The sequence below is a fragment of the Neophocaena asiaeorientalis genome, unplaced genomic scaffold, assembly GCF_003031525.2.
Source record: "Neophocaena asiaeorientalis asiaeorientalis breed wild unplaced genomic scaffold, Neophocaena_asiaeorientalis_V1.1 scaffold508, whole genome shotgun sequence".
In the NCBI taxonomy this organism is placed as follows: domain Eukaryota; kingdom Metazoa; phylum Chordata; class Mammalia; order Artiodactyla; family Phocoenidae; genus Neophocaena; species Neophocaena asiaeorientalis.
In genome coordinates this window covers 1,400,680-1,411,349 of record NW_020172179.1, presented here as the reverse complement: position 1 = coordinate 1,411,349, position 10,670 = coordinate 1,400,680, and the positions used below count along the sequence as shown (strand labels likewise).

Here is a 10,670-nt window from a genome sequence, read left to right as displayed (position 1 = left end):
TCACAAAGGAAGAAAACTACAGGCCAATATCACTGATGAACGTAGATGCAAAAATCCTCAACAAAATACTAGCAAACAGAATCCAACAGCACGTCAAAAAGATCACACACCATGATCAAGTGCTCTGACAAAGGATTAATCTCCAAAACTTACAAGCAGCTCATGCAGCCCAATATCAAAAAAACAAACAACCGAATCCAAAAACGGGCAGAAGACCTAAACAGATATTTATCCAAAGAAGATATACAGATTGCCAACAAAGTCTTGAAAGGATGCTCAGCATCACTAATCATTAGAGAAATGCAAATCAAAACTACAATGAGGTATCACCTCACACCAGTCAGAATGGCCATCATCAAAAAATGTAAAAACAATGCTAGAGAGGGTGTGGAAAAAAGGGAACCCTCTTGCACTGTTGGTGGGAATGTATATTGATACAGCCACTATGGAGAACAGTATGGAGGTTCTTTAAAAGACTAAAAATAGAACTACCATACGACCCCGCAATCCCACTCCTGGGCATATACCTTGATAAAACCATAATTCAAAAAGAGTCATGTACCACAATGTTCATTGCAGCTCTATTTACAATAGCCGGGACATGGAAGCAACCTATGTGTCCATCGACAGATGAATGGATAAAGAAGATGTGGCACATATAGACAACGGAATATTACTCAGCCATAAAATGGAATGAAATTGAGTTATTTGTAGTGAGGTGGATGGACCTAAAGTCTGTCATACAGAGTGAAGTACGTCAGAAAGAGAAAAACAAATACCGTATGCTAACACATGTATATGGCATCTAAAAAAAAAAAGGTTCTGACGAACCTAGGGGCAGGACAGGAATAAAGAGGCAGACGTAGAGAATGGCCTTGAGGACACAGGGAGGGGGAAGGGTAAGCTGGGACAAAGTGAGAGAGTGGCATGGACATATATACACTACCAAACGTAAAACAGATAGCTAGTGGGAAGCAGCCGCATAGCACAGGGAGATCAGCTCGGTGCTTTGTGACCACCCAGAGGGGTGGGATAGGGAGGGTGGAAGGGAGACACAAGAGGGTGGAGATATGGGGATATATGTATAGCCGACTCACTATGTAATAAAGCAGAAACTAACACACCATTGTAAAGCAATTATACTCCAATAAAGATGTTAAAAAATAATAATAATAAAATAATTACTCTTTTCTCAGCCTCACACACCTTGAATCTTGTTTCACATATATCGAAAGAGACAATATTTCAGATAAAGATTACAGTACAGGGTAATATTGTGATACAAAAATTACAGAATTTGTTAAAAATCTGTTTAAATCATGCAATCAATGCTTCAAAACTGTAACTAGGAAATAAGGTACTATCGTTGGTATGCTTTATCTGTAAAACTTAACTGTCTTCATAAATCCTACTTCTTGGTAGGTCTGTTCTAACCAAGATACGTATGTATTGCTTCTGGTTCCAATGGGATCTTAGAAAAGCATTAGGGGTTAAAGAGCATGCTGGCCCCCTTAGTGCCCGTAGCGCCTGGAAGCCAGTACAGTACATGGTGCAGCGTGTTCCCTTCTTGGTTTATTTCATCAGGAAGCAGCCTCAGGAAGTTTTGCCAATGAACCGATTGTGCAAACTTCTACATCTTCCGATGCACCTTCTGGGTCCTTATTAATAAATCTCATGGAGTGATTACCATTTGTTTTCCTCTTATAAATGACATTCTTTATACATGTGACCTTCATGTCAGGTACAAATATAAAATTATGCAGAAATCCATTTGATGATTTAATACATATTCATTAAGAGTTAGTTACAAAAATAAAAATACTCAAAATAGCTTGATGGCTGTAAATTAAACCATTTTTAACAGGTCATTTGATAGAATATTCATTTAACCCATCACTACATACTAACTATAGACACACATGAAAATTTTATGAAGACTTACAGTATATAGGAGTCTTTTGGAAAATAACCCCAAACTGAATCCATAAAAAGTATTATACCTGAGCAATGATTTGTTCTCCATCGTTGTACACTTTGGTGCCTATCACATCTACCACTTTCAGGCGCTCAGAAACCTATAAAGGAAAAAAGGATAATACCCTTGATAATACTGTATTTGTATTTAATAATACAATTACACTTGTATTTGATAATATAAATGGGTTTGAACCATGCAGGTCCACTTATATGCAGATTTTTTTCAATAAATATACAGTTGGCCCTCTGTATCCACAAATGTGGAACCCGGGGGCTAAGGAGGGACCAGTGTGAGGGACTTGAGCATCCGCAGATTTTGGTATCCACCGGGGTGGTCCTGGAACCAATCCCCGTGGAAACACAGGGACAACTATATTAAACAGACTAATCAGGTAGGTAATCGTAACTATTTCAGGGGTTTAAAAATGGTAGCCTATAGGCCAAATAAATTGAGCCGTGTGTGGGTTTGTGTGTGCGCATGTGTGTGTTATATTAACTGCCAGCATTTTAAACAAGTTTTTCATAAAAACTTAAATTTCCAGCTTCTCTTGAGGAATCAGGGCATTCAGCAACACTCAGCCCTTATTTCCATGCAGCAAAAAATAAACTCTGGTGGACTAGCAGCTGTTTCTTTAGATGGAGCACATGTTTTCAAGTTTACCATTTCTTCTTTTTATGTACCTAGCTCTGAAGGCATTTGAATTTCCAACCCCTGACCTATTTTTATTTAAAAAGATCTACTGCTGGAGAAGATCAGCTGCCCAATATGCATTCTGAAATGTGGCCCGAATTGCTTGCTACTCGGTGGATACTGACAAGCCAACAAAGAGACATGTTAGCAGACTGGTCCATCAACCCCAAGGATTCTGGCTGAGATGCTAGAAGGACGGCATTGCTTTCACTAAGGTGGGGAAGAGAGGGAAGAAGGTCTGGGATGTGTTAGGTCTGAGATGTCTTTTAGACATCCCAGAAGAAATGTTAAATATGCAGTTAGATACATGAGCCTGGTGTTCAAGGGCAGGGCCTTGCCTGGTGATGTCAATTTTAAGAAGCATCACCATAATAGACATTTAAAGCCAGGGGATTTGCCAAGCTCACCGTGTGAATAAGTGTAGCCTGAAAAAAGAGAGACCTTAGACTGTCAATTTTAAGAGGAAAGGAGGAAAGGAATAAAGAAGGAGAGGCCAGTGAGGACATTCTGTATTTAGATGACCTCTTCCTATAAAGGCTCTTGCCTATATTTATGTGATTAGTTTAAGTCTGCTTTTAGATAGAGACCACACATAAATCTGCTATAGATGCTCCTAGGGGTCTATTACTTGTAAACGACAAAACAAATGCAGTTACAGGCAGTAAAAAAAAACACTGGAATCTTTTCAAATGAAAATATGGATAGATTATTATTCAAAGAAACCTTCTACAGAACTAAGTATTCCTAACAAAACAGAATCTTTTAAAGCAAAATAAAATAAAAGCACAAACATATACTTACTTCCAAAGATTTAAGGAATGGCAGTGACTCAATAAAGCTTTCATACATTTTTCTCTTTTTGGCATTATTTTTTACAATTATCCTCCTGAAGGTTACCCTGTCCTAAAGGCAGAATATCAAATACAAAGATAGTTAAAAGGTAGACTTTATGGAAAAAGGAAGTTTGAAGAAATAGTTTCATTTATTCCCTGTAAGGAACAAACAATAATTGAAGATTTTGAAATAGAAAATTAACATTACTATCCTTCTAATATGACTCATTTCAGATTTTTATTTCTTTAAGCAAAATATAGAACCATATTCATGTTTTTTAAAGAAAGCAAGTTTACTTTTTATTCAGAACAGAGATCTGACCAACATGTAACTGGCGGGCTACACCCAGTAGGTGGCGCTGTCGCACCATTAAAAAAATATACCAGCTCCTTGCTCGTTTTCCACCTCCAGCTTTTTGAGATACAATTGACCTACAGAATATTGTGGAAGTTTAAGGTACACAACATATTGATTTGATATATATTGTTAAATGATTACCACAGTAGGGTTAGTTAACACCTCTGTCACCTCACGTAATTACCACTTCTTTCTTGTGGTGACAACGTTGAAGATGTACTCTCTTAGCAGCTTCCAAGTATGTAACACAATATTGTTCACCATGATCATCATTTGTACACTGGATCCTCAGAACTTATTCATTTTATAACTGCACCGCCCCCCACCCCAGGCCCTGGCAACCGCCATCCTACTCCATTTCTATGAGTTCAAACTAGCACTGAGTTCTTTTGCTATAGATAACAGCCCTGGAGTGTTACAATTCGGTGGGACATGACTAGCATTGTTTTTGAGGTATAACTGGCATACGACATTATATTAGCTTCAGGCATACAACATAATGATTCAACATTTGTACATATTGTGAAATGATCACCACAATAAGTCTAGTTAACATCCGTCACCTCACATAGTTACAGACTTTTTTTTCTTATGATGAAAACTTTTAAGATATACTCACATAGCAACTTTCAAATATACAATACAGTATTATTAACTGTAGTCACCCTGCTGTACATTACATCCCCAGGATGTATTTATAACTGGAAGTTTGTACCTTTTGACTCCCTTCACCCGTGACCAGCATTTTTATAAAAAAAAAACAAAAAGAATAGGAAATCTGAGTGTGCATCCCTTTTAGTAAAGTGTTGAGTTATATATTTATTTCAGTTATACACAAAGGCACACACACACATGCACTGGTGGTGACATTTCCTAATGTGTTTCTTGTGGGATGCGGTAAAAAATACATGAAAACCAGTATTAGAAAATGGTTTTAAATCATGAAAGTACAATGTAAAGAGATGCCGAAAAATTCTTGACTCTAGGGTTTCTGTCACTTTTAAAAAGGTGCACAGAAAAACTACAACTTTCTTGAGCAGACTCTGATTCCAGTGTTTATCATGCTCATCATTCTAAAATGTCCCTATGTTTATACTACTTAACCTCAAAGATACCACAATGAATTAAGGAACTAGAGAAAACTTTAAAGGTAACGGCTCAAAAAACGGTTTTCCTACAAATTTTATATTTTAAAAATTCCTACAAAACATTATTTTAGTTCTCAGTTAAGAGCCCCTAGAATTATGTTACTTCAGCAGACACTGATAACTATACCATCTTAATATAAAATAAAATTAATTGGGATATGTTCTTTAATTAATAAATTACTATGCCAACATATTAGGGCTGAATTTAAATGAACTGATACGATGGAGAAAAATACCAGTGAGGATGTAAGTCTCTAGGAAATTAAACATCCTGTTCTCCAATTTAGTTTACTACAATTTTATAAGGGCTGTAATTTGGACTTGTTGTACTCTTAATCATTTTCTTAAAAAAGAGAAAAAATGTCAAGATAATTAGTAAAAATATTGAAATAATTTCCAAGTCTGGTTCTGCATCAGAATCAGCTGTTGTGTTTTTTTTAAAAAAGGTTTATTCTAACACCCCGGACTTTAATGACTCAAAATCTCTGCATATAGGACTCTATAATGATCTGTATTTCATAAAAGCTCCCCGAGTGATTCAGATATATAATCAGGTCTGGGAACCAGATGCAACACCATTTTATGAACAGAGTTTACTGCAAAACAGAGAAGACTAGAAATAGGTTAGCAATTTTGAAATTAACCATAATGAGCTACACATCTCAGGAAAAATTTTCTATCAGTGGCCCACCTCTTCACACCCACTGTGACATATAAATAAAATCCACAAAGTCCCATTTCAAATGTTTTCATCCTAGTCATTTCAATCAATCATTGCTCCTCTGAATCACCAGCATGGTCTTGTAGATCAGTTGATCCCCCAAGGCTAACAGTGACCTAGTCTTATTTACAAAGTTAAGACTATTCTACAAAGGACTTTTCTCTTGAGATTTGCTTATCTTTACACCTGCACTTATGTGGCAGAGCTCCAACCCGTTGGTCTTAAAAGCAAAATCTCTTTTCTACTCAGCTTTTGCTGAAAGGGGGCTAGTTAGGCGAGCTGCTAAGAAAGCAGGTTCGAAGTATTAATTGATTCTGTTAATTATTATAATTTTTAAAAAACACCTGCTGCACTTATGCACATCCCGAAGGTGATCATCACAAACTGCCCCACTTTCATAAAGCTTGAAACATGTACAGATTAGTAAAAAAATCTCTGAAAATGCTTAATCCTACCTGAGAACCTAAGTATCACACGCACTGGGAAATGCTGGGCCTTTGTCCCTAGTTTAAGGTACCTTCCAGGGCTGAGAACTTTCAGTATTCAAAGGGCCAACCCGCTAAGTGTGTGACCTTGTTCCAAGGACCTGCAGGGAGAAGCCTTCCTTACCATGTGACAGTCTGACCCTGGCTGGCAACCCTATCAGGATGATTAAATTTTAAATGATACCTTCCTTAATGAAAGAGATAGAGACCCGAGGCTGTGAGGGCAGGCGAATGCTTCCTAGGGGCCAAGTCCGCTCAGGTTTGGAGTGTTTATTTTGCTGGCTTTGGGTATTCCAGTCTTTGATAACCCTTAAGACACTTCAGCTCCCTTCTACCTGAAACAATTCCAATTTTGCTTCCACCACTTAAAAAGTGACTCATCACATTTTTAATAAGTAAACAGCAACTGCCTGGGTCTAATAAGAAGAAATGCACAATATGTCGTTTCTCTGATCAAGAGCTATTTTTATCAGTTGGATGCACGTCGGAGTCAAAGGCTGAGTGGTGACTGAATAATGTGTAACTTCTCTGAAGCTACAGTCCTTGGGAAGGAGATTGTTAGCAAACTTCCTGTTATTTCAACCTCGTCTCCTGCCACAAAAGGATTTGAGAGAAATAACCGAGTAAACGCATGTCAGAACTATAGGATGGGATGTTTTCAACAATTTTAAAAGGAAATACAAGTATTGTCAACACTCCCTTTAAATCAGGGCTGTTTAAAGTGTGTTCTGGGCACCGGCAGCCACTGGTGTCTGCTGGGAGCTGGTGAGAAATGCAGAATCACAGGCCTCATCCCAGACCCGGTGAATGTGAATCTGCATTTTAACTGGATTCCCAGGTGATCCCTAAGCACCAGATTAAACACAGTCCAGAACCAGCTGGACTTGGGTCGGCTACTCTGCATCCTAAGATCATCTATGAAAAGAATCTCCCTCCCCCCCAACCCCAATTTTTTTTTTTTTTAATATTCATTTACTTGGCTGTGCCGGGTCTTAGTTGCGGCACATGGGATCTTCGTTGCAGCATGTGGGATCTTTAGTTGCGGCGTGCGGGGGTCTTTAGTTGCAGCATGCGAACTCTTAGTTGTGGCATGCAGCATCTGGTTCCCTGACCAGGGATTGAACCCGGGCCCTCTGCACTGGGAGCATGGAGTCTTGGCCGCTGGGCTGCCAGGGAAGTCCCCCAAATGTCTTTAAACCAACTTTTAAGTCTTGTAGAAACAGCACCATTAAGAAATTTTCTTTAAAAGCCCAGGTCTGAGAGTCCCAACCCTGAGAGTCTGATTAAGTTTGTCTGTGGTAGGGCCTAGGTAAGAGAATTTTCTTTTTTAACACCTCCAAGAAATTCTGACGTGCATCCAGGTGAGAAGCACAGGCACCAAGTATTTCTTCTTCACACAGCCGCTTGGCAATGCAAAGTTGTTACCAATCAATTTACACAGCACAGAGAGACTCAGTTTATAGTGGTTTCTCAAGCATGCATGAGAATCACCCAGTGGGCTTGCTCAAATACAGACTGCTGGGTCCCATCGCCAGAGTTTCTGAGTCAACGGGCCTGAATCAGTAAGTGGGGCGTCAATTTGCATTTCTAGCAAGTTCCCAGGTGATAGAGATGCTACAGGTCAGGGGCCCACACTCTGGGAACCACAGATGATAATATTTACCACAGACAGCTATCTGAGAAAAGAGCACTGAAGCCTTTGTGTGGCTGGTTGGTTTTTAAGAGTGAGTAAAAGAGGAACATTTTGGATCTGAGTGTCTTTCCCACGGCCAGTAGGTTAAACTCCTGACTCAATTTGGGAAAAGAACATGAAGATTTAACTCAGCACAGTCCTAGTGTCCAATCGTTCAGCATCTAGTAGTTGCTTAATAAATTCCCTGATGACTGATGATGATCCCAAATAAATCTACCTAGTAGAACTAAAATACTGTAGCCACCTGGCTTCTGTCATAATGATTTTTACAAATGACATTCAGGTCAAATAAATACTTCACTCACCAAGCCCCACAGAGCACCGGGAGAGGTAGCGGTGATTGTAGCTGCTCTGGGCGTATTGTACATTAAGGCCAGTTCGCCAAAACTCCCACGATTGTCATAGTTGCCAACACACCTTCCAACACCATCACATTTCACGTAGATATCAAATGTTCCTCTGTTGCACATGTGAAAAAGAAGACGTAAAAGTAATTCAAGTAAAATCTCATCACGATGAAGCATGAGCCCTGGGAAATACAACCTCATTCTTCTTTTAAAAAAAATCATTTATGGCTTAGTCTTATTGCTGGGACATCATAACACATTCACCCAGTTAAAATTTAAATGTCTAGAAGGGTGAATAGTGCCCTGGCCCAGCCATTCAGTTTCCTCCCAGATCCGCCACTGCCCCCAGCTTCTTCTACATCCTTGAAGAGGTCTTTACATCGGGGAGAAGCAGGAAGGAGCTGGCTGGGTGCACTGGGAGCCTTCCGCAGGCACAGTAAGGCAACAGGGGTCCTCCCTGAGACGTAGGACACACGCAAGGGTGGCAGCTGAGGATGGGCTCTTAGTTTCCTTTCCCCTCTAATGACAACAAGGAATAAAAGGGCATCAATATGTGAAAAAGACACCACCAGTTCCGGACAAGCAGGAAGAAGAGAGCATCCACGGGACGAGGGTAAGGCCCATCCATGTGTCTGTTGTCTCATCATCTGGGGCAAATGAGACTAAACAACAAATATTTAAGGTATTGAAATAAATGATAAAAATATAACTAAGACTGCAACCAAATGCAATATGCCAAGACAACCACCTGAAGGAATGTGTGTGAGTCTGCTGACTGCAGTGACCTCTGAGTATAAGAACTGGGGAGGATTCTAGGGACATTCACTGTGTAATTCAAGAGTTTTCGTTTCTAAAACGAGTATGTATTACTTTTGAGATCAGAAGAAAATAATTTTTAAAAAGAATATAGCTCTAACAGTCTGGTCAGGCACTGCTGTACAGTACTTACAGGGTCCTTTATAATCTACAGGAGGGGCCGGCCAGCTGAGGCCCAAGACTGGCTGCCTGCTTCTGTAAATCAAGTTTTATTGGAAAGACAAACACACCGGCGGTTTCTGCATTCTCTGTAGCTGACTTGTGCTATGACAGCAGAGTTGAGTAGCTGCAACACAGACCTCATGGCCCAGAAAGCCTGCAAAATTTACTCTCTGGCTCTTTATACCATCTGGCCCTTCATGTTAGACTGACCCCACAATCTAAAAGTGGTAGAAATTCAGGCTAAATATCTGATCCTGGTCTTTTCATAGTCTTTCTGTGCTTATCTTTTAATTGGGTTTCTTCTTCTAGGCAAGTAAAACAGTCACTGCGCTGCATATTATCCAGACCCTATATTTCTGGAAACTGCATTCTTGTTGTGGAGAACTGGTTTTCCAGGTACTGTATCTTTATCAGGGAACACGGTTTCAAGGCTTGCTGAAACACCTGTGAGGGCAGACAGGAGAAATTCTTTGGCTTTATTTTGTTGGCTAAACTCTAGCAAAGACAAAACAGGGAGTGCTTTTAAGGTTAAGAAAGGATTATGAATAGTAAAGATACCACAAAAGCAAACACATAAGATATTAGAGACAAAAGATATTCATGAATAAGAATAACTGGCTTTTAATATAATTCACAGCTAGAACGGCTGTCTCAGGGATACCCTCCAGAATTTGTTTCACGAATAGTTATTTTTCAAGTATAGATTAATTTTTCTATTTAGACTCTTTACACATTTGCACGAAAACTGTTTTCTATGTTTTCTACTTTGAATAGGATAAAATACACAACAAACGTGTTGACGAGAAGTACAGTGAGCTACTAGTCCAGTTGAAATCATATCAGTCTAAAAATCTGCTAAAATACCGTGTGCTGCATTTTCATACAGATTTCTCCCCTGAGAACATGAAGCCCTGGGCAGGGCAGAGCCACCAAAAGAGCACACACAGTGGCCAAGAGACCCAGATGCTGGGTCTGCTCCACACTCATCATCTGGGTGACCTTCGCCGACTCACGTCACTTCTGTGGGCCTGAAAATTGTCATCTGTCGAAAGGGTGACGAGGATCTAACTGAAAAGGGAAGGTGCTATATACAAACGTAAGGCGGTTTTATAGTCAAAATACCTACTAAAAGAAAATTATTCCTGTACTACCTTTGGGGTTCGCACAGACCCCTACAATTCAATACGATTAAACAGCTGAGTGAATTTCTGAGGTGTTTCGTTGATGAAAGCTGTTAATGGTACAAGAATCATGACTTTAATTTACATGTGGGACAATTCTAAAATCAGAGAGTCTAGCCCCAGCCCTGGCTAGTGCAGCTCTCCCGGGTCACCACGGACTTAGGGGTGAGGGACTGAGGGACTCAGAGAGCATGTGCTACTGATGCATGAAAGGTACCACCCACAGAGCCCAGATCAGGGAACAAGTGCTAAGCAGAC

At 39.7% G+C, this 10,670-nt stretch overlaps 1 protein-coding gene across 2 annotated transcripts in view; it reads right to left on the bottom strand.

The window, feature by feature from the left end:
* PRKAR2B (protein kinase cAMP-dependent type II regulatory subunit beta) overlaps positions 1-10,670 on the bottom strand; it is a 107,744-nt gene that overhangs the window by 8,855 nt on the left and 88,219 nt on the right. For both annotated transcript variants that reach the window (XM_024761138.1, XM_024761147.1), the window contains exons 6-8: positions 8,212-8,365; positions 3,470-3,571; positions 2,001-2,075 (exon numbers count right to left, since the gene is read on the bottom strand). In XM_024761138.1, the coding sequence (XP_024616906.1) occupies positions 2,001-2,075; positions 3,470-3,571; positions 8,212-8,365 (331 nt within the window). The remainder of the gene's footprint in view (positions 1-2,000; positions 2,076-3,469; positions 3,572-8,211; positions 8,366-10,670) is intronic.